The sequence below is a fragment of the Protopterus annectens genome, chromosome 7.part0 (assembly GCF_019279795.1).
Source record: "Protopterus annectens isolate FY-2018-M chromosome 7.part0, PAN1.0, whole genome shotgun sequence".
Taxonomy (NCBI): domain Eukaryota; kingdom Metazoa; phylum Chordata; order Ceratodontiformes; family Protopteridae; genus Protopterus; species Protopterus annectens.
Genome location: NC_056739.1, coordinates 1139801623 through 1139826393, shown reverse-complemented (window position 1 = coordinate 1139826393; position 24771 = coordinate 1139801623). Strand labels below are relative to the sequence as shown.

Here is a 24771-nt window from a genome sequence, read left to right as displayed (position 1 = left end):
GTTTGAACCTGCTCTTTCTTGTGAGCTGAAATATCTTTCTTGGAAGACCATTTTCTTGGTGGCCATTACATCAGCATGCAGAATTTCGGAGTTGCAAGCCCTTTCAATTAAGCAGCCATACTTGATATTTCACAAAGATAGGGTTTCCCTCAGGACAAATCCGTCGTTCTTACCAAAAATTTGTTCTGAATTCACCCTTAACCAGGCAATTGAATTACCTTTTTTCTTTCCCAATCACTCAAATCAATTGGAATATATGCTTCACAAACTTGACGTCCATAGACAACTTTGTTTTTATTTGGACAGGTCTCCTTCTCAGATTCTAAAAAAGGTGCACTGGTATCCAAATCTACCTTATCTAAATGGCTTTCTGATTTTATAGCCTTTTACTATGAGGCAGACATTTCTTTACATGACGGTCAAAGCTCATTCAACCAGAGCTGTTTCTACTTCCATAGCTTTCTTGGCCAGACTAGCCATTGATTCTATTTGTGCAGCTGCCACATGGTCAAAGCCACATGCCTTCATATCTCACTGCAAGGTTGACAAGGCCTCTAGGGACCGATCTTCATTTGGGTCTGTTGTCCTTAGAATATTACTCCCATGAGCCACCCAAGTTTGTGGTGCTGGGAATGCTACCCATCAGCAAGAATGAAGGCGAGATTGAACAACTTCACATAAAGAAGTTGTGTACTTGACATAACGTTCCATGTGAGGAGTTGTTCTCGCCTTCGTTCTTACGACCCCCCCCCCCATCTACCCCCATCCAATGTCTGGATGTTTGTGACTCTACGTTGGTTTTGGTTTTCTTGAGAAGTTTCCTCTCAATAGTTAGCTCTATGATTTCCATAAAATCTGGGGTAGGTTTAACACTAGTTGGCAGCAAACAAGATCTGGGGATGGTAGAGGTGCATTGTGGGATATGGTTTTTGCCTCGAGTTGTTTGAGACCTCGAGCTTTGCAATTTGGCCGACTCAGAGCCGAGGATTGGCTCCGAACCCATCAGTAAGAATGAAGGAGAGAAGAGCAACTCACATGAAACGTTCTGGTAAGTACATAACTTTTTTTTTTTTGCGATAAATTTGGAAATCCTATGGGCTGATGAATTGCAAACAGAAAAGCAAAGGAGCTTATACTTTCATATAATGATGCATTAAACATACACAGTTTGATTTCTTCATCTAACTGTCTCTGCTAGAAGCCCTGGTGTGCATCTAGTGTTGAAAATATTTGGCATTTCTGAGACCACTTCATCAACAGGAAGTAATAGTTAATGCTGTTTTTAGTAAAATTGTACAGATGCTGTGGATCAGTGCAGACATTTACCACAGTACCGTACTTGTCACCTATTCATTTGACTTGTAAGTACTGCTTAAACCCAAGGTTTCCACACAGCTTGGTTTCTACCATTCTTTACTCCTAAAGAGAATGCTGGTGCTTCTTTTAAAAACATGAAGCTTGAGATATCACAATTTTCTTTTGAGTGACATTCTCCTGGCAAGATGTTCTTCATGTTTCACTGTTGCCTTCATTACATTTGGGTAATCTGCTGGCAGGTTGCCCTCAGTCGGCCTGATTAACAAAGTCTTGAGTCCTGCGTCGGTTGCTGTCCCTTCTTCCATGACGTCAGGTCATCAGGGGTATAAAACATGCAGCCGACGCCATTACATCAGTCTTTCTTGCTGCGTGGTGCCCGAAGCATTAGCAGTTCGCAAGTGCCGGTCGGCCGACTTCTGAACTTTTCGTTTTCGAGTTTCAGAACCGAAGTCTTCAACTAAAAAGCTAAGTACTTTGTTGGGGAAACTTTTTCTTGCTCCTTACCGATGTCAGTAAAAGTTAATAATTGCATTACTTGTGGGAAGCAAATACCTCATAAGGATTTTCATTTCTAGTGTATTCCTTGCCTAGGCCCTGACCACAACATACCTTGCTGTCAGTTTTGTGCTAAATTTTATCAACGCACTATCAAACGTCGGTACATTTTTGCTTCTAATTAGTTTGGCTCACGCTTTAATTATCCAGAAATGTTGGTTAGCAATCCGACTACTGGAATACCTAAAAAACGCAAAGAAAAAGACAGAGACAGGCCCTTGTGGTCCAAAACTGACTATGCTTCTCCTAAGCCAGTCACCAGTACTCAGTGAGGCGCTTTCGCAGCCCCTGATAACCCGTACTTCTGATTCACAGGGCTCAACTGAGACCCATTCGGAGTCCAGTATGCCACGAGATGCTTCAGTTATGGAACCCGCGGATGTCTCTAACTTAGATGGGTCAGGAGCCACTGTGCAGGCACCAGCTTCTGAGGATATTTTCAGGCCTACAGATTTGCATATTAGACCGATGTCATCTTCATAACTAAGGCCAAAATCTAGACCTATGCCTAAAAAATCGACGCCTGGGCCACATGTGCAGGCCTCTATGCCTAAAAAATAAATGATCAAAATGGCTGAAGATTTAATTACTCTGATCAGGGGTAGCCAACCCCCCCCCCGTCTAAGAGGCCTAGGCAGGACATTGATTATGAATCTTCTGAACAGGATTCTATTTCTTCTGACTCTTCTAATGAACAGGAATTGTCTATACCTACTTATGAGGACTCTGATGCAGAAGATTCCATTCCTTCTGCTTCTCCCCCTGAGGATTTTTCTTTCGTCAAATCTTTACATACCTTAAGGGAACATTTCAACTGTGAAAGTCAGGATTTCTCTGAATCTAAAAAGAGACTTGGAGATTTTTTTCTTCTTCCTCAGCATAGGCCTTTGGCTATACCTCGTGTTCTAGACATTGTTGAGGATGATTTTTCAGAATCTAGTATGGCTCCTGATTCTCTGCCTCTGGCTCCTTGTAAGCTAACCAGATACTATAGGGTTCCTGACTCCCACAAATTCCTTTTCAAAAAACCTATTGCAGATCCTGAAGCCATTTCTCAGGGTCCCAAGGGGATTAAGACGTCTACTGCTAAAAATCCTACCCCTTCTGATAGAGATTCCAGGGCACTGGATAGATGAGGTAAGAAGGTTTACACTTCTGCAACCGTGGCAATCAGGGCTTTAAACTGTCAATTTCATATGCTTAAATATCAACAGCATATCATGGGACTACTTAAACAGAAAATTATGTTAATTTCTGAGAGTATGGAAAATAAAGATTTACAGGATGTATTGCATTCAGCTGAACAAGTTGGAAAACATACTTTGCAATGTGGTTTTGATTCTTTGGAGGCCTCTTGCAGGGCTGCTGTAACTGGGTCTGTGCTAAGAAGGCATGCTTGGCTCAAAGAGCAAACTCTGCCTGATCATGTTAAAGCAAAATTGTTGGATGCTCCTTTACAACAAGACCGTCTCTTTGGTAATAATGCTGAAGAAGTTTTAAAAGAGGTGGAAGGTAAAGCTAAATCTATGCAAACTGTGAAACATTTCTTAAAAGTGCAACCTCCAAGATTTAGTAGGCACTGGCCTAAGAACTGGTCCTTTCCAGTTCCTTCCAGAGCCACTCAAGTCAAACCCAGACATTCCAATGGCTCCAGGTTTCAGTCACAAGGGACTTTTAGAACAAAACAATGGGGTGCCTCCTCCTCCAAATCTGGAAACAACAAGACACCTCCCTATGGTAAGCAGTCTCAATGACTTCCCTTTGCACTTACCCAGCACTTAGCTTTTAGCCGCCCCTTTTGGGGGAGAAACTGGCACTTTATGCAAGAAACTGGCAACTTATAACCCAGGACAAATGGGTCTGAAATATAGTATCCCAGGGATACCGATTTCATTTCCACATGTTGCCAATCCGAAACGGATGGCCAGACCTGCCCCCAAATCAGTGGGCAGAGGCCCAGAAACAAGTACTGTCCCTCATGAAGATGGGGGCTATACAGCCAGTACCAGAAGAGGAAAAGAGACAAGGTTTCTATTCGAGACTTTTCCTGGTACCCAGAAAAGACAAATCATGGAGTCCAATTCTGGACGTATCTACTCTAAACACATTTCTGGACATTCCAAAATTCAAGATGCTGACTTCAACAGTTACTTCCTATGCTTGGCAAAGATGTCTGGTTGGCAACTCTAGATTTAAGAGGCTTACCTGCATATCCCAGTAAGGGAATCTTGCAGAAGATACCTTTGCTTCAAAGCAGGCTACTTGCATTACCAGTTCTCGCACTGCCCTTTGGCTTATCTACTGCGCCCAGGGTGTTCACAACTTGCCTGGTTCCAGTAATTGCATTTTGCAGGGAAAGAAATATTCAAATATATCCATACCTGGATGATTGTCTGATTCAGGCAGAAAACGGACACTCTTCTAAAACATCTGGCGTTTGTAAAAGGGGCTCTGACTTGTCTAGGGTACACTATAAACGAAAAGAAATCACAACTGGTACCCTCTCAAAAAATTACATTCCTGGGTGCAAGCTTGAATACAACTGCCCAGATGGCTTTCGTTATGCCAGAAAAGCAAATTTATTTGGTGACTGACTTCAAACAGGTGGCCACAAAAACCCTGCTATCTGCAAGACAAATTCTACAAGCTTTGGGGGTTCATGGCTTCCTGCATTCTTCTAATTCCATATGCAAGACTGCATATGAGAAAACTTCAGTGGTACTTAAAAAGTTTATGGAGTCAACATTGTCACAGCCTGGAAACGATGATTCCTATCGTACCTTACCTGCAACTATAGTTCCTGTAGTGGACAGAGGCCTGCCACCAAAACAAGGGACTGCCATTCACTCCATCCCCTGCCGCCCAAACCCTAACTACAGACGCATCAGACTACGCTTGGGGGGCTCGTCTGGCAGGGAATTGCATTCAGGGCAAATGGAGCCCAAAACAAATGCACCTTCATATCAATCAAAAAGAAATGCTAGCTGTACAGAATGCACTGACAGCCTTTAAGGACTCCCTTCTTCCAGGGCAATTAATGATAGAGACAACAACACAATTATGTGGTACATAAGCAGGGGGGGGGTACACACTCCTACCCCCTTTGCATAGTAGCCATGGCATTGTGGAACACTGTCTTGACCTATCAAATACAACTACAAGCGCAATTCTTGCCAGGAAAGCTGAATACTCTGGCAGATGAAGTAAGCAGAAATTTCATGGACCCACACGAATGGAAACTGGAACCACGGACTTTCACCATGTTGACACGCAAATAGGTGAGTCCAGACATAGATCTTTTTGCCTCTCCCCAGAACTGTCAGTTGGACAAATTCTGCACAAGAACTAATCACAAAAAAGCCTGGAAAGTGGATGCTCTATCCTTTAGCTGGAAAAACCTAGCCGTCTATGCCTTTCCCCCTCTGCTCTCCAAAGTTCTACTAAAAGTCAAAGAGGACAAAGCAAAAATGATTTTGATTGCTGCAGTCTGGCCTCGCCAACACTGGTACCCACTCCTGCGGAATGGGTCACACCTTCCACCGTGGCACCTGCCACAGACACCTTACTTACTGTCTCAGCAGAACAACCAAATTCTGCACACTCAGCTCCAAACTTTGAATCTTGCAGCGTGGCTAATCACCTAAATTCACCCTTAGCATCCATCAGCAAACCTGTGGTGGATGTCATTCTGGAGGCAAGAAGACTTAGTACTAGAAAATCTTATGCTGATAAATGGAAAAGATTCTGTGCCTGGAATCCATCACAAGGGATAAGCACAGCAGTGCCCAATATTCCTCAGATTTTACAATACTTAACTGAGATGCTTCACAAGGGCCTGTCCTTTTCTTCCATAAAAATCCATGCCTCAGCCATTTCAGCATTTACCGGCTCTTATGGCAGTGGAGCCTTTCATCATTTTTCATGCGGACAGGGTATCTCTCGGGACAAATCCATCCTTCATGCCTAAGGTGGTATCCAGTTTGGGTGTTAATCAGACCATTCATTTGCCAACTTTCTTTCCCAGTCCACAGAACAAGGGGGAGCAGATTCTGCATTCATTGGATGTACACAGACAACTTAGATTTTACTTAAACAGGACAAATTCTCAAAGAAAATCTGAACTACTGGTGGCATTTGCTGCAGGAGCAGAGGGAAAGGCGATTTAAAAGCAGACTATTTCCAAATGGATAAGTCGTGTTCGTTTTTGCTATATGCACCATGGTAAAACCTATCCCTTAGGGATCAGATCTCATTCCACCAGGGCTGCATCTACTTCTACAGAGGTGTTCCTACCAGGGACATTCTAGAAGCTGCTACCTGGAGTTCAGTTCATACGTTCACCAATCATTACCATTTACCTTTCTTCTCTAAATCCAGAGCTGGCTTTGCCACTGATGTTCTGCAGGGTCTTATAGCTGGTCCTAATGCTGTATAATTCACTCCACCCAACCATAGCTTTGGGAAGCTACCCAAATGTAATGATTGCAGCAGTGAAACACGAAGAACATAGTACAGTTGTGTACATTTACCATAAATGTAGATGTTAGTGTATTCTCAGTTGCAGTGTTGGTTACCCTCCCTCCAGCCCCCTATTTTTCTCTGGCTATACCTCTACTTTCTTTCACTATGCTTAAAAGCCCTTTTGGTATATTTGCTTTTGGGATTGGAGGTATATTTTTTGTGTTTTTTAATTTTATTTGCTCCCCATTTGGGGGGCAGTTGACGTCTGTTGCAAGAAAAACTGATGTAATGACGTCGGCTGCATGTTTTATACCCCTGACGTCATGGCAAAAAGGGACAGCAACCGACGCAGGACCCAAGACTTTGTTAATCAGGCCGACTGAGGGCAGCCTGCCAGCAGATTACCCAAATGTAATGACTGCAACAGTGAATACACTCGAACATCTATATTTATGGTAAGTGTACACAACTGTACCTTATCTAAATTGTAAGTTTATCAGTGTGCTCATTCAGCATGTTATTGCTGTGAATCTGCACATAATCTGTCTGTTCCAGCACTGTGACTCATTCAATGCATCTAGATTATTTTCTTTTCCACTGTCAATCTATTATGCAGTTTCCATTAAGGTAGTATGTAGCACATACAGTCTCTAAAATAAACATTTTGGTGTAATTTGTGCACATTGTCCCCAAACACTCTCTACTGTAGTGCAGAGCTCTCATCTGTCCAAATTTTTGCCTCATATTTTTGGTTTGTTCCTCATAAAGCTTGTGCTTTCCTGGCACATCATTGAGGATTTAATTCATTAAATAATGACGGCCATTTAAGTTTCAGACTTGATATCATTCAGAAAATTCATGTTAACACAAAACCTTTTATTCTAACAACTTTCTAAGTTTGTTAAAGCAATATGTAAAATTTGTCCCTATTTATTGCCTTTCCCCCCCCTCCCAGTTATTTTTTGCATTGCCCAGATTTCTTATGCAATGTGGTTGAGAGGTATGCTGTAGTGTTACAATTAAGGCGCTTCACTTGCCTCTAGTTTTCTTCTTAAAAGTGGTAATTTCATGGTGGACAACTTTTTTTATTATAGTAATGCATCTCTATTATTACATTGTATGTCAAGCAATGTTAAGTTTATTAAAGATTCTTGTTACATTTTGCTTTTTTTACCTTTTACATGAATATAACTGCATTTATTTTTTGTCTGAACGAGTTCTGCTTTCTTTGACATTGTATTGAAATTTGCTGCAGACTACATAATGTAAATGCAAGTATGTTTCTTTCACTTAATATAATAAAGTAGTAATTCCCGGTAATAAGCAGCTTGTCTCAAGTTATTTCAACAATCAGCTTAGGCAGATCACACTTGCTCTGGTAGCAGTTTCCTATCAAAATGGATAGTTAACTAGAAAGGCAGTGACCACTTTAATATGTAGACTAAAGTTTAAATATTAATTTCAACTTTGTTTTTCTGCCTCTTTCAGTAGTCAGACTAACGACTAAATTTGATACTCAAGTGCAGCATAAGTATGCAAACAAGAAAGAACCAAGGGAGCAACTAGGAGGTCACTTAATGATTCATTCAACCACTCCTCCTCAAAGCCCTCCCACTGTATCTCATTGGGCTAAAAGAAACCATCAAGTTGGGAGTGAAAAAGATGTGAAAGGAAGAGCACCTGTTTGGTGCTTTTAAAGTCAAAGCTATGATAACCTTCTTTCCCAGCTCAGCACAGGTAGCACTATTTGAATAAACATATTACAGTCTTATGTTGATGGCCACTGAGAGAGTGAGAAATCTAAATTAACAGATGACAACTTAAAGAAAACTGAAATTATGCACTTTTCTGACTTCTACATGCTAATGATTACCGGACACTTCTTTATCCACTACTGTTTGATGTGGGACCTGAACTGAAGTACTTCTAGTCTTTAGGTATGCCTGATTTCAGAGGTCCATACCATAGTTGTGTAGCCATGTTCATTTGTAAGACTGATCTTATAGCCGCATAGTCCGTGATCATCTTGAAAAGTTTGAGATCCTAATAAAACATTGCCTTTATACTAGTGTTGCTCCAATGTTGGAAATAATTTGTATTATTTTGCATTTTGTTTAGTAACAGATCTGTGATTTGTCTATTCTTTTGCACTTCCTTTCCTTACCCTTGAAAGTTCAAATACTTTGCGTTTAGTTTGTATATCTGAATAAAACTATAAATAAAGGAAATTTTATTTTATTCTTAGTGGAGCGAGATGGAAACTACCAGGCAAAACAGACTCACTTCAGCAATTTGTACAGCATGGTGCATTATTGTGAAAATGTGTCCGACTGTAGAAGAGCACAGCTGTTGGCTTACTTTGGAGAAGAATTTAATCCTAACTTTTGTAAGGAGCATCCAGAAGTCATGTGTGACATTTGTTCAAACAGTAAGGTAAATGCCCATTTTTATCTTCTAAAAAGCTTCACATCTTGTAGTCGACTTGGATTTGTGTAGGATATGAACATGTAAAACTGTTTTGTGGATTTTTTTATTTTATGGTATTGCTATGAAGTGCCATTTAACTGATTCCTGATGAACCGTTTTGTAAGCAGTAATTCCAGACTTTTTGTAAGTTTTCAGCTCATAATGTTTGTTTAAAAACCTACTTCTGTTGATCCTGACAGGTGATCATAATACGACATCAGTTAGCTGCAGTAAACTAGTTTAATTATCAGTTTGCTAATTTAGAATATCTAAAGGTTCCCTATTTCCTTGCATCAAAAAGAGCATTTTTTTTGTTGCTACAAATAGCCACCAGGAAGTGAAGGTACTGAGTGGTATTACTGGAGGAAAAAGTGAGAGAGAGTCAAGACTGTCGGCTGTAGACCTATGTAGGATTCAGGCCATCGGGTACTTGGAGGATAAATGAGAGAGGATGCTACTCAACATTGTTGATGATATTGAAGTTTTACACAGAAAAATCAAGCTGTGAGGTTTGATGTTGAAGTTTCAATACCACAGTTTTTAAGCCAATGAAAAAAAACTGCCAGTGGAGGGCCAACAATTCATGAGTAAAGCCACATTTTTGGAAGTCTGTGTCCTGGCATTATTGCCATTCCTGTTTAATTCTATTGTAATTGTTCACCCATTTCAGAGACAGTGATGGTCTGCACATTGCTACATGGCATGGGAGGATTCAAACAGTGCAAGGTTTGTTGTCTCAGTATTCTGCAGCATTATTCCTCCCAAAAAGTCTACAGCTCCGACAAAGTTGAGCTCTTTTGGAAAAAGATGCATAGAAGGGCATTTCTCACAAAAGAAGATAAGAATACTTTTGGGTATATATCAGCAAGCGAAGGTTGCCAGTAGAGTTCTGCAGTAATGAGTTTGGCAATTACCGCCTGAAGCCCCCTGGTGAATATTAGTGCCAGAAACCCTTGGTGCTTTAAGCAGAGCAGTGTTCAGATCTTCCCAGTAATTTTAGGCTGACTCAAAAGTTTGAATGACTTCTGCAATATTTAATTACTAAGCATTTCATTTGATGCGTTATCACTTGTCCAGCCAAAGATCGCCTCAAAGGGCACTTCTAATTTTTTAAACTGCTAATCTCCCACATAGAACATGGAACTGACCACGCCAACCAAAACAATTTCAGAATGATATTTCTACCCCATGGTGGTTAGCTAGCAATATAATACTGCCTCCAACATATACTGTACCTTTCGTAGAATGCCAGTATTATTGTCTGATCAGTGCCTGAATTTGCTTCTAATGAAGCACGCAAAATAAAGTGAGTGTTTAGCCAAATTATTTAATGTGCATAATATCCATGGTGTTTTTTACAGTCACAAAAGATATTTTTTACTTAGTATGCTAAGTATAATTCATGTTTTTTTGGCTAAATGTGACTAGTGCAGGTTCCAGTTAGAACAGCTTAATGAGACTGGACTGGTTTTGCATAGTTACTTGTGCTGTAATATCAGTATATATTTTCTTGGGGTTTTATGCGTGGTAGTTTTTGTTTTGATGTGACAGTGAAAAATGTTTGTTACTGGATTAATTGTTCCTAAAGTTCATTTTGCAAAACTGTTATCTCTTACTGCTAAGGAAGCATTCTTCATTTTAAAAGTAGGTTTATAGGTATATCCAACTATGTGTTGGCTATATATTAGGTTCTTAAGTTAAATTAAACATTGCAGGAAGTATATTAGACTTTTTTAGACAGACATATTGAACTGGAATTTGAGAAATTGGACTATGTAAATTTGATTTTTAGAAACCTTTTGCAGTGGTAAGTGTTAAGATTTTCTCTTGTAATATCCCCAACTAAGCACATTTCTGAATTTCTTCTTGGCCTTGCCGTCAGGGGCAAATGCATCTCCTCCTTGTGCATGGCAGTACATCCAGCTCTGTTCCTTTTAGAGATCATCAGTGCAGTATTAGTTAGGAATTAAACTGTTGGTTATTGGCATCCATCCGTCTGGCCTGACTTTTTAAAGATTTAACATCCCTGCAATGCATATCTCTCAACTGTGACTTTCCTCATTTTAGGTCTTAAAAATCCATGATTCTCATTGAAAAGCTCTGTTACACTTTCATTAGTTAGAATTTTTAACAAGTAACTATAGTAAAAAATTATTGAATCATGTTACTGAGTATGAGGAAGCTATGAGCTTCCTGGTTGAAGTTCTTAATAAGTATTTACTAAGTGTTCCACATTTCCCTATTTGTTCCACATTGTGAAAGGTAGTATTCAACATTTTGGAAATGGAAGGTTTTTAGTTAAGTTACTGTACAGGGCAAGCCCTCTCCCACATCATGGATGTAAGTAGGGTGGGTGGATGGTATAAAGAGGAAAGCATTCACTTCATTCTTTTTTGTCACATCAGTAATCAGAAGTCTGTTTATTGATATCGTCCAGGCAACCTCCAGAGCTCTGATAAGTACCTAATTCATATTTTTCCCTTCTACTTTTGTAGAACTTATTATGCTATTTCTGTTGTCTTTGATTTTTTAAACTGTAATATGGATGCCTTTTCCCAGTGAAGGTCACCAACAACCATGCTTGTGGTTGACATACTATCAAAGAACTTTCATCTTCACTGTCTCTTCTGCTTTGGTGAGTCTCTCAGTTTGAGTGAAAGTATGCTTTAGAACCAATAATTGAGCGTGCATAATTTTTAGTGCTATAGGTAGTTTTTAGCCTGTTAAAAGCATCCAGCATTAAGCTGTGAGGCAATTAATCAACAAATATTCAGTTCCTCTATTAAAAAAAAAAAAGCTGTGTGTGTTTGTAGAATATAATTCTTGATGGATATGCTCTGTTGCAAGCAGTGTTTACTGCATGCTGACTGCCTATACAGTCTCCCCACAACACTGTGACATGTTGAAACTGATTCTTTAGAACATTTACAGCAGCTCTTTTTGGTTTTCTTATTTCCTTTGTGTCAGCTGCTTGCACATTTTAAAATTCTGTTATTTCCTGTGTTTGTATGCTATACATGTTATTTCTTATATTTTCTGTATTCTGTTTCAGTTGCTTTTACAATCGCTTTAAAATGTTAATGCCAGTCTCTATGCCATGTGTTCCTTTTCACAATTTACAGTAAAAAGCTTGTATATTAATCTATGAATCGTGTATTGACTCTGGCCTATATCATGGCTGAAAATGGTCCTTGGATCAGCTCATCTGACTGGTTAAATTAGTAAAATAAGCAAAATAAATAAAACTATTCTCTCTTTCGGAGGGAGTGGTATCTTTGAAAGGGGAAGAGAGTATGTAAGAATCCAAAGAAAATGGACACATGGAGCAGCTTGAGAGCATTGCAAGTTTACATTGCATTCATTCCGTCATGAGTCTGATGCTAACAGCCTCAGATAGGTGTAAATTTGCCAGACCCTCCTACTTGCTAAAATGTTGCCTACTTTGGTATCCCCACCTACTGGTGCCTCTTTGGAATCGGAAGAAAACAGTGGGATGCAGTTATTCGTGTCTTGACAGGTTTCTGTTGAATTAAGTACAGGGTCATAACCAGATACTGTTTCCTGGGCACCTGCAGATAGAAGTTTTTCACTCATGTCACTAGAAGCTACTCTCGTACCCCTTCTACTCACTGCACTGGACTTGTTTATACCTACCTTTTTGAGTTAAAAAATCCAAAGTGGCTGAACTGTCTACACAGCAGTTGGTAGGTCTGACATCTGTCTCTTACACTGTTTTTTATGTGCTAGATGTTACACAGATTTGCCTTCAGTTGGTACCCTGGTATGGTGTTTTCTAAGGAAGGACTTGTTTGTAGTTTCAAGTAACATATCTCAAAAGATTCTGTACAAGAACACCATATAAAGATGCCTAGGTAGTAGATGCCTTCTCCTTCAGATGAACAAGTCTTTGCTTTATGCATTCCCTCTGATACCCCTTTCTGTGTGCCCCACAGTGATCAAAAACATAGGGAGGAGGGGCCAAGGTTGGTCTTTTTATAGCTGTGTTTTGGCCAAACCAGTTCTGGTTCTCCCCGCTCCTTATGGAACTGTCCCAGGAAAAACGTTACATGCCACCTCTGAAGGTAGACCTCCTATTTCAGGTAGAAGGCTCTCATATGCCCCAGTCAGAAGACTGCATCTGACAGCCTAGACATTTGACCGTTCTACCCCTTCCCAGTAGGAAGCCTACCTCTGGAAAATCATACTTATCCACGTGGGCAGTGTTGTCTTTGATCCTACTGTATTTAAGTGAAGTCTAATTCAGGGTTGGCCAATGCTCCCTTAAGTGAATTGGCCATTTCAGCCCTTTCTTCCTTTGGACTCTCCACTGGAATTCCTACTACCTGTCAAATACTTCCTTTAAGGAGCCCTGTGTCTGAGACCACACACAAAAATTATTGCTCCTGTATGAGTTTATGACCTAGAAAAACTTACTCAAATTGCAGCCACAACTCCTCAAATTTCTAATTTGGAAAATGAAGATTTTGTAGCTATTACCTCTGCAAGGAGAATATCATAACTTAAACACACTGGGTTGATGCCTGGATGTGTAAAGTAAAACAAAGTAAACCAAAAATAAAAATTAAAAAAAAACTTCCACTAGGTCAGAATCGGTCTGAGAATACTTTTATGCCAAAAATAGTCACAAAACTCATAGTTTCTTGAGCAGAGAGAGAAAGAGAACCCAAAGTATGCCACAAATGACTCAAATTTAGTTAGCAACTAGGGTGCTTGCAGGAGCTGGCTGAGGAAGGTGGGAATGAATGGTCACTGACAGCTCATTCATCAGAGAGAGGTGACTTGGGACTGCCATTAGGGTGATACCTAGTAGATGCACTGTTTAACCTGTGGAGTACTTGCCAAGGGAGCCCATGTTGCCATGGTGCACTCACGCCTGTGAGCCATGTCCCAGTAGGGCAGTATTTGCAGAGGTCAGTGATTTGCTGATGGGGAGAAGAGTGCTTAGCCTGCTGAGATGATGGGGCACATGATTCTTGTTCAGACTGAGCACCTGATCTTGCTGAGATGATGGGACACCCATCAAGACCAGGGGAAATATTTGCCAGGCATTTGTCCATAAAATTTTCCTTAGTCATTTCTCCTCTTTAGTTATTTACTTAGAGAAACCAGCGTCTTAAATTATTAATTTAGGGTACAATGGCAGAATTGTCCCAGCCTGAGGGTCTGCTGTCTGCAAAGAAGAAGGCCAAGAAAGTTTGGTCAGATTCTTCTGCTGTACCACTTCCACCAGACATCCCTCTTGAGGCTAGTGAAAGCCCAGAGGATTGCCCGGTTCTTCATTTGGATTTCTGTGCCATTACTGCTTTGGAGGCTGGCATGGGCCTGGCTTCTAGCATGTCCTTGGAGGCCCTTCAGGCGTCCATTTCGAATGTTTGTGGGATTCACAGCTGATTATATGTGAAGGGCCTAGGGGTGTTCCACAGGTTCTTAAGGAGGTGATTCCCACTACGATGCTTGTGTCGGCAGGGGTCTGAGATGCCCAAGATGTTCAGAGCTGATGTCCCTTTCAAAAAGGAGCAGACAATTAAGCACATTTCCACTGCTCCTGAGAAAACCTCAATGTGAATGGCAGGATTTCACACAGGGTCTGTTTAATGTTGCTATACCTTTGAAGCCTCCTCAGGGAATTCGTTCCTGCACCCCCCACCCACACTGTCTTCTGCTTCCTTAAGAGGCTTAGCAAGCAGGATTCTTCTGATGAGAAAGTAGATTCTGATGAAGAAACTTTGGCCTATTCCTCCCAGATTCTCTTTCCTTTGGACTTTGGTTCTGAGGAAGAGGACTTAGTCCACTTTTTCCTTCTGAGGAGATTTCTTTTGGGGATACTGTTAACCATATGGCAAGATTTTTTCAAATGGAACTGTACTTGGGTTTCTGATATTCAGAAGAGGTATTGTGGCCACCTTCAAATGGAGACTCCTAAGCTCTCTGCTGTTCCTCCATTTTTAGTTTTTCATAGGAAAGAGGGTGTCTCTTCATACTAATCTTCCTTTTATGTCTGAGGTGGTTAATGAGTTGTCTCAATCAGTCTGTTCATTTGCCCATTTTTCCCTTCTACACAGTCCGCTAATGAGAAAGTACTTCACACCTTGGATTTGTGAGGACAACTCCGATATTTAGATAAGATTAAAGCCATTTGTAAATCTGAGCAACTTTGTTTCCTTTCATCCTAGATCGTTAGGTTTGGCTTTTTCTAAGCAAACTATTTCTTCCTGGATCAATAAGGTAATTTCCTTTTGTTGCACTTTTCAAGGAAGAAGCCTTTTTTTTCTGTTGAGGCTCATTCTGCAAGGGCTGTGGCTTCTTTTTTTTTTTTTTTTCCAAGGGACTGGATAACAATTCCATCCTTGAGGCAGCTACTTGGACTTCTCTGCAAACTTTTACCAGGCACTATAAGTTGGCTATGGTTTCTAGGGCTAGCTTGCATAGCTTTCTTAAGCACTCTGCAGGACCTTCCTCCCAAGCTTTTCTACTCTCCCTGATTTAAGGAGTACTGCAACAGTAATATGGAAGGACACAGTACAGTTGTTTAAAGTCTTCCCATAACAGTAGATGTCCTTCTCTTTACTGTTGCATTATTCGGTCCTTCCCTCCTCCTCTTTATTCTTTCTCCTTCTGGATGCACATGTTCCTATCCTTTCTCTTTGGATTGTTCCCCCTGGGGCTTTTCAGTTCTGAGGAAGGTACATCTGTATGTCATTTTTTAAATTTCTCTAAATCCTTTGGGTTTCTAATACTATGACCGGAATGGACCCCATCCCTAAGTCACAGTACGATTAGTGTTTGTGAAAGTAGTATTGTTTCAATCTTTGATGTCAACCAGGAGTGCTCTTTGCAACACCCTCAATGTGCCCAGTAATGACTCCTGCAATTCGTACGGAGTTACGTGTATTTGTAATGCATCTTAATACGATTGTAGATTCTTATTTATAAGACCCATTGCTGCTACTACTATTGGGACTGTCTGGGTATCTTTCTTCCACATTGCTCTTGTTTTTGCCTGCAAATCCTAGTATTTTATGCCTTTGTGTCTCTCTGTACGCAAGACACTGTAGTCACTGGGTGTACTGATTTCAGTAATCAGTGCTACTTTTGTCTTCTTTTCATGGACCACTATATCCAGCTTTCTAGCATCTGTCTTTTGAACTGTTGGTAATGGATAAATCCCATGTAATGTAAACTTCATCATTTTGTATGATGGTTTGTGGCTTATGTTTCCAATGTTTTTCAGCCACTTCAGTACTATAATGTTTGCACAATCCCCAGTGCAATAATCTTGCCCCATTATTATGCTTTTCAGTATACAGTCTTTCATCCATTTGTATGTCGCAACCAGTAACGAGGTGCGCGACTGTTTCCAGTTCAGTCTTACAGAACCTACATTTGTCTGTTTCTCCAGCATGTTCAATGGACACTGTAAACCAACGTGTGCACAGCCCACTGTCTTGGGCTGCCAATATTAACCTTTCATCTGTTGGTTTGAATTTGCCTCTCTTTAACCATTCCTGCATTCATTCCTGATCCACATGAGGTTCTTCCAGAAGTTTTGTATACTTGCAACTATATATATATATATATATATATATAAATAAATAAAATTTTCACATTTCTTGCCTTCTCATCTGGTCCTTCTCCTTATATTCTTTCTTTTGTTTTTTGGCACATTAAGTTGCGGTCTGATTTTTATCTACTTCTGGTTTGATTTCCATTCCTGCTTGACGCCAATATGCTTCTGCTAGATTAAGCAGAGAAGCCGTCTTAGATTTATAGTCTCTTCATGTTTCAAAACTTCCACTACATTTGGGTCTTGCGAGGTCAGCAGATATGTGGAGTCCCATGATTGCAGATCTATACATGTAATCAATTTCAGTGAGGCCCATCCCTCCTTCAGAATGGGGAATGTATAATCTTGGTGTGCACTGATTTTTCTAAATCATTTGGTGAACATGAAGCATCCTTATTTCCTGTCTAAGCTGTCTAACATGTTTTGGGGCCAGTCAGTCACTCCAAAACTGTAAGTTAGGACAGGAAGAGCAAATTGGTTTATAGCTTGGATTTTGTTTTTAAGATGTCAGTGCTGTTTTCAAGATTAATTTTAGTCTTCTAAAGTATTCCTTACTACGTTTTATTCACATTTGTTCATGTTTTATTGTTGATGCTTCATCAATTCCCAAATATTTATACACTCCCTCTTGCTCAAGTTCTTTTATATCACATTCTTGTCCAAAACTGATGTTTAACTGGTGCTGCAGTTTTCCTGCTTTAAGGGTTGCTTTTGCACATTTATCAAGACCAAATGACTTTCTTACATCATCTGAAAAAGTTTTGACAACTTGCAGTTGCGCTTTCAGTTTCTAATCTGATGAGCTATACAGTTGTAAATCATTGACAGAGATAAGTCTTTACACTTAATTTTCTTGGAGCCAAATTGTAGTTATGGCCTAAGCTGTTAAGTAGACAGCTTAATGAGATCAAGGTAGAATTGCAGCAGTGACAGTGTCATCCTGGAATACCCCCCTTTGAATTTTTATCCCTGGGATAATAATTTGTCCTTTATCATGGCTTAATTGCAAAATGGTCTGCCACTGTTTCATGGTCAGTGTAGGGGTGTACCTTATACATTTTAAGCACTCTTTTATCCATGACTGTGGGACACTATCAGATTTGTAGTCCGTCCATGCCATACTCAGATTCTTCCCCTTTTTAACAGCAAATGATCCTTTGTTCCATATGACTTTCTTTTATTGCCCTTTTGCTCTGCTTCCATAATTGAGCTTTCTTCTAAATGATTATAAACTGTCAACATCAATTCCGGTGTATGGTTTATACATTATCGGAAGGCAAGTTATTGGTCAATACTTTTTAAGATAGTTTGCAGTTTCACTCTTAAGTAGGTGCATTGTTTTTCCTATTAGCCAGGTTGGTGGTGGTTCAGGGTACGCATATAAATAGATGTTCTTCGTGTTTCACTGTTGCAGTCATCACATTTGGGTTATCTGCTTGCAGTAGCCCTCATTTGGCCTGATTAACAAAGTCTTGGGTCCTGCATTGGTTGTTGTCTCTTCTTCCATGACGTCAGGTCATCAGGGGTATAAAACATGCAGCCATCTCCATTACATCAGTCTTTCTTGCCTTGCGGTGCCCAAAGCAGAAGCAGTTCGCAAGTGCCAGTTGGCCGATTCCTGAAATTTTCATTTTCAAGTTTCAGAACCGAAGTCTTAAACTAAAAGCTAAGTACCCCATTGGGGAAACTTTCTTGCTCTAAACCGATGTCAGTAAAAGTAAATAATTGCATTACTTGTGGAAAGCAAATACCTCATAAAGATTTTCATTCGTACTGTATTCCTTGCCTAGGCCCTGACCATGACGTACCTCGCTGTCGGTTTTGTGCCTTAAACCACGAACTATCCGTCATCTGTATATTTTCGCTTCTAAATATTTTGGTGCTTGGTTCAGTTATCCTGATATGTCTTCGGTAAGCCACCCGACTACCGATATTCTGAAAAAAACGCCAAGATAAAGCCAGAGAGAGACTGCCTAGGTCCAAAGCTGCCGACGACACTTCTAAGCCAGTTCGCTGGTACTCGGTGAGGCGCTTTCGCAGCCCCAGACACCCGCTACTTCAGATTCGCAGGCCTCTACTGAGACCGATTCAGAGTCCGGTATGCCGCGAGATGCTTCAACTGTGGAACCTGCGAATGTCTCTACCTTGGATGGGTCCGGAGCCACTGTGCAGGCACCAGCTTCTGAGGGGTGTATTCAGGCCTACTGACTTGCATGTTAAACCGGCGTCATCTTCTTCAAGGCCTAAAACTCTAACCATGCCTAGAAAACTGACACCCAGACCACATGGTCAGGCATCTATGCCTAAAAAACTAATAAGAATGGCTGAAGACCTTATTAGTTTAATCAGGGGAAGCCAGCTTTCCCCCTCTAAAGACCTAGGACTGTGTTTGCTTATGATAATCTGACCAGGATTCTGAATTTTCTGTTTCCTCTCATGACCAGGACTTACCTTTATCTACCTATGAGGATTCTGATGCTGAGGACTCTATTCCCTCTGCTCCCCTGCCCCAGAGGATTTCTCTTTTGGAGAAACCTTGCATACTGTCACGGAACATTTTCATTGGGGACAGTCAGGATTTCTCTGATTCTAAAGAGAGGCTTAGGGATTTCTTACTCCTGCCCCAGCACAGGCCTTTAGCCATAACTCCTGTACTAGACGTTGTTCATGATGCCTTTTTGGAATCCAGCTTGGCCCCTGACTCCTGCTCCCAGAAAACCTGATAAATATTACAGGGTCCCTAACTCTCCCAAGTTCCTTTTTAAAAATCCTGCTGTGGATCCCGAGACCATTTCACAGGGACCCAAGGGCATTAAAGCTACTACTGCCAAAAATCCTACCCCGTCTGATAGAGACTCCAGGGTGCTGGATAGATGGGGTAAGAAGGTATACACTTCTGCAACTTTGGCCATTAAGGCCTTAAACTGCCAGTTTCATATGTTAAAGTATCAGCAGCATATTATTGGATTGCTTAAACAGAAAATGATGATTCCTGATTATGCAGAAAATAAGGATTTACAGGATTTACTGCATTCAGCTGGAAAAAATTGGAAAACGTACTTTGCAATATGGTTTTGATTCACTAGAGGCATCTTGCAGGGCTTCTGTAACTGGTTCTGTACTTAGAAGGCATGCTTGGTTTAAGGAGCAATCCTTGCCAGATCATGTTAAAGCGAAATTACTGGATGCTCCCTTAAACCAGGACCAAGTTCTTAAAAAGATGGAAGAAAAAGCTAAATCTATGCAAACTGTTAAAGATTTTTTACAAGTACAACCTCCAAGGTTTAGTAGGCATTGGCCTTCCAAGAATTGTCCTTTCCTTCGTCTTCCAGACCTTCTCAGTCCAAACCCAGATCCAGAAGAGCTTCCCAGGCTTCAGTCCCAGGGTACGCACAGGACTAAGCAGTGGGGGGCCTCCACTTCCAAGTCTGGGAGTAATAAAACTCCACCCTATGGTAAACTGTCTCAATGACTTATTTTTAAAACTTCCAAGCACTTCTCAACTGACTGCCCCTTTGGGGGGAAAGATTGCTCTTCATGCAAAGAACTGGGAACTCATTACCCAGGACAAATGGGTTTTAAATAGTGTCCCAGGGATACAGATTTCACTTCCACACGTTACCAACACCAAGCGGGTGGCCAGATCTTCCCCTAAATCAGTGGGCAGAGACCCAAAAACAAGTACTTTTTTAAGCATGGGGGCTATTCAGTTGGTACCAGAAGAGGAAAAGGGACAAGGTTTCTACTTGAGACTTTTCCTGGTACCCAGAAAAGACAATTCATGGTGTCCTATCCTGGACCTGTCTACTCTAAACACCTTTTTGATGATTCCAAAATTCAAGATGCTGACTCTTCACCAGTTGCTCCCTATGCTAGGCAAAGACGCCTGGTTGGCAACACTAGATTTAAAGGAAGCATAATTACACATCCTAATCAGGGACTCTTGTAGAAGATACCTACGCTTCAAAGCAGGCTACAGGCACTTTCAGTTCCATGCACTGCCCTTTGGCATATCTACTGCACCCAGGGTATTCACAAAATGCCTAGCTCCAGTCATTGCGTTTTGCAGGCAAAGAAATATTCAAATATATCCATACCTGGACAATTGTCTAATTCAAGCAGAAACCCAGGACAAAATTTTGAATCATCTGGTCTTTGTACAAAGGGTACTAACTTGCGTGGGGTACACCATAAACGAAAAGAAATCACACCTGGTACCCGGTCAACAAATTATATTCCTGGGAGCAAGCTTAAATACAGCTTCCCAGATGGCTTTCCTCACGCCAGAGAAACAAATTCATTTGACTACCTACTTCAAACTAGTGGCCGCAAAAACCCTGCTATCTGCAAGGCAAATACTACAAGCCTTGGGATTCATGGCCTCCTGCATTCTTCTAATTCCATATGCAAGACTGCATAAGAGGAAACTACAACGGTATCTGGTGTCAACATTCTCAGGATCTAGAAGCAATGATTCCTATCATACCTTGCCTATGCCTAGAGTTCCTTTGGTGGGCAGAGGCCTGCCACCAAAACAAGGGACTACCATTCACAATACCCCCTGCCACCCAAACCCTTGCAACAGACTCATCAGACTATGCATGGGGGGCTCACCTGGCAGGGAAGTGCATTCAGGGCAAATGAAACCCAAGTCAAATGCACCTGCATATCAATCAAAAAGAAATGTTAGCTGTACAGAATGCTCTGACAGCCTTCAAGGACCACATTCTTCCAGGACAATTAATGGTAAAGACTGACAACACCACTGTCATGTGGTACATAAATAAGCGGGGGGGGGGAGGGCACATTCTTACCCCCTCTGCAGACTAGCCATGGCATTGTGGAACACAGCCTTGAGCTACAAAGTGCACCTACAAGCTCAATTCCTGCCAGGGAAAACTAAATACACTGGCAGATGGACTAACAGAAACCTCATGGGCCCACACGAGTGGAAACTGGAACCAAGGATTTTCATCAAGTTGACAAGCAAATGGGGAAGCCCAGATATAGACCTGTTTGCCTCCCCCCAGAACTATCAATTGGGCAAATTTTGCACAAGGACTCCCACAAACATGCCTGCAAAGTGGATGCTCTGTCCTTCAGCTCAAAAAAATTATCAGTTTATGCCTTTCCTCCTCTGCCTCTGCTCTCCAAAGTACTACTAAAAATCAAACAAGACAAACCAAAGACGATTTTGATTGCACCAGACTGGCCACGCCAACACTGGTACCCCCTCTTGAGCAGTGTGTCACTGTTGACCCCATGGCACCTGCCTCTGATTCCTACTCTGTTGTCTCAGCAAGAGAACCAGATTCTGCACCCTCAGCTTCAAACACTGAACCTAGCAACCTGGCTAATTACTTTATCTCTCCTTTACCATCCCTCAGTAAACCATTGATTGATATCATCTTTGTGGCAAGGAGGCCTAGTACTAGAAAATCTTATGCTGAAAAATGGAAAAGATTCTGTGCCTGGAACCAGTCTCAAGGGATGAGCACAGCAGTGCCCAATTTACCTCAGATTTTACAATACTTAACTGAGATGCTTCACAAGGGCTTGTCTTTTTCCTCCATCAGAATTCACGCCTCAGCCATTTCAGCTCATTATAACTCAGAACCTCCCCTCTTGCCTCATCCACTGCTCAGCAGTTCCTCAGAGGGGCCAAACATTTAAGACCACCCAGGAGAGCTCCAACTCCAGCTTGAGACCTTAACTTTGTATTGGAGGAATTCACTCTTCCTACTTTCGAGCCAGCTGCTACTGCAGATTTAAAATTCCTTTCTTGGAAAACAGCTTTCCTTTTAGCAATCACTTCAGCAAGAAGGATATCTGAATTACAGGCCCTTATGGCAGTGGAGCCTTTCATCATCTTTCATGTGGACAGGGTGTCCCTCAGGACCAACACCTCTTTCATGCCCAAGGTGATATACAGTGTGGCCCTTAATCAGTCCATTCATCTGCCACCCTTCTTTCCTAATCCACAGAACAAAGGGGAACGGATACTGCACTCCTTAGATGTGCACAGACAACTTAGATTCTACTTGGACAGGACTAAACTTCAAAGGAAATCTGAACAACTGCTGGTGGGATTTGCAACAGGGGCAGAGGGGAAGACTATTTCAAAGCAAACTATTTCTAAATGGATAGGCCATTGCATTAATTTCTGCTATAAGCACCATGAAAAACCTATTCCACAGGGGATCAGACCCCACTCTACCAGGGCTGCATCTACCTCTACAGCCTTTCTCAGAGGCGTCCCTACCAGGGACATCCTAGAAGCTGCTACCTGGAGTTCTGTACATACTTTCACCAAACATTATCTGCCAATTTTCTCTAAATCCAGAGCTGACTTTGCCACTGCAGTCTCGCAGAGCCTTATTGCTGGTCCTAATGCAATCTAAATTCCTCCTCCCATCCTTAGCTTTGGGATTCTACCCAAATGTGATGACTGCAACAGTGAAACACGAAGAACATAGTACAGTTGTGTACACTTATTATAAATGTAGATGTTCGAGTGTATTCACTGTTGCAGTCCTGGTTTACCCCCCTCCAGCCCCCTTACTTCTTTTTGCTATACCTCTACTCTCCTTTACTAAGCTTAAAAGCTTTTTGGTTTATTTGCTTTTTTCTTTTTGGAGGTATAACCTTGTATATTTATAGATTTAATTGATTCCCATTAGGGGGCACCTGACATCTGGGGCAAGAAAAACTGATGTAATGGCATCGGCTGCATGTTTTGTACACCCGATGACCTGACGTCATGGAAGAAAAGAGCAACCGATGCAGGACCCAAGACTTTGTTAATCAGGCCGAGTGAGGGCTACTGCTAGCAGATAACCCAAATGCGATGACTGCAACAGTGAATGTTAAGTTGTCTATCTCGCCTTCATTCTTGCTGGTTGGGTTCAGAGCCGATCCTCTGCTCGACTCGGCCATCTTCAAAAGCTCGAGAGCTACTTACTGGCTCAAGGCCCCCCTATATCCCATGATGCCTGGCGCTAGATACCCAGATCTTGTTTACCGCTTCTGCTGCGAGGTTGCTTTTACTGGCTCAGGTCATGTTTTTCAATTTTATTGTCTTGTATAAAAATATTTTATATTAGAGTTGGTGTTTGATAGTTAATGTACTTTCAGTAGTTGTAGTTAGCTATTTGTATTTAGTCTCCTTCCCTTGAAAACTCGTTTTCTTGTTGGAGAGTTTTCCCCTCCCCCCTTCCCCGTTTCTGTTCTTAAAGGTAGCCGCTTTAGTTAGAGGCTAATCCTTGTTTCAATTTTTTTATGTAATAGTTTCTTTGTTAGAAATTGTGGTAGATTTGTAGGTCTAATTACCCTTTCGTAGATAATAGTGTGTTTGCTGTTAGGGTGTGGTAACTTGTGTGAGTGTGTGTTTTTACTAGTTAACTGTTTCCCTTTTGTTACTTTTCTCTGTTTACAGGTATGTCTAAAGATACGAAAGTATCTGGATTCAAGAAGTGTGACTCATGCTGTCAGAAGATGTCACTGACAGATGGTCATACTTATGTCTACTGTTTGGGCGCCCTACACCTGCAGGACTCTTGTTCGGTGTGTCACGCCTTTAGTCCAAGAGTCCTGCAGAAGCTTAGGAATAAGCTAATCCTAAGGGGGTTTGCTCAAACCTGAAGGGTCACCGGCTAAGGGTTCAGTCAGTGAAACCCTCTAAGCCAACGAAGCCGCCAGCTCCCAGTTCGGAGCCGTTGTCAGGTGTGGAGTCTGCTTCAACTTCGGTTCTGACTGGAACCAAAGTACCTATCTCCCACTCGGCCCCGACTCTGGTGTCGGAACCGTCAGGGAGTCAAAAACGCTCCAGGTCTCCATCCCTAGAGTTGATAGTCAGCTCCGGGGTCGCCTCTGTTAAGTCGGAGCAAAGTCACCGATCCCACTCTTCTCGTTCTTCTAGACTATCTGACCATGATTTGGAGAGAGTGGTGAGCAGGCTCCTAAAATCGCAGGCCCTGGCTAAAATGTTATCCAGCCCCCCCTCATCAGGGTTCGGCCCAGTCTGTCTCTGCAGTAGTTCCTCCTTCGACTCATCCCTCGAGTTTGGAGCCGGAGCTTGCTGGGGCTCGGATCGTGGAACCGTCGGCGCCGATACCTACCCTTTTGCTTCCGTCGGCTCTGATCTCATCCATGGTGCCGTCCTTGGAGGGATCTGGGCGACGAGACTCCCTCATCGGCTCCGAGGGGGCGAGTGACATCGGACCCTTGCCCGACCCCGTTCTCCCTCTCGGAGCTTCGGCGCAGGTCAGTTCGGCTCCTACATTGGCCTCGGAGCTGTCTCTCTCTATGCTGGGAAGGATCCTGGTCTCTTCGGAGCCAGAGCCTTCTCCGGTATCGGGAAGGGGTGCCTTCGAGGTCATGAGGAGTGT

At 41.8% G+C, this 24771-nt stretch overlaps 1 protein-coding gene across 1 annotated transcript in view; it reads left to right on the top strand.

The window, feature by feature from the left end:
* Positions 1–24771, top strand: part of BLM (BLM RecQ like helicase) — a 1689823-nt gene that overhangs the window by 982102 nt on the left and 682950 nt on the right. The window contains exon 18 of the mRNA XM_044077719.1: positions 8579–8766. Within this exon, the coding sequence (XP_043933654.1) occupies positions 8579–8766 (188 nt within the window). The remainder of the gene's footprint in view (positions 1–8578; positions 8767–24771) is intronic.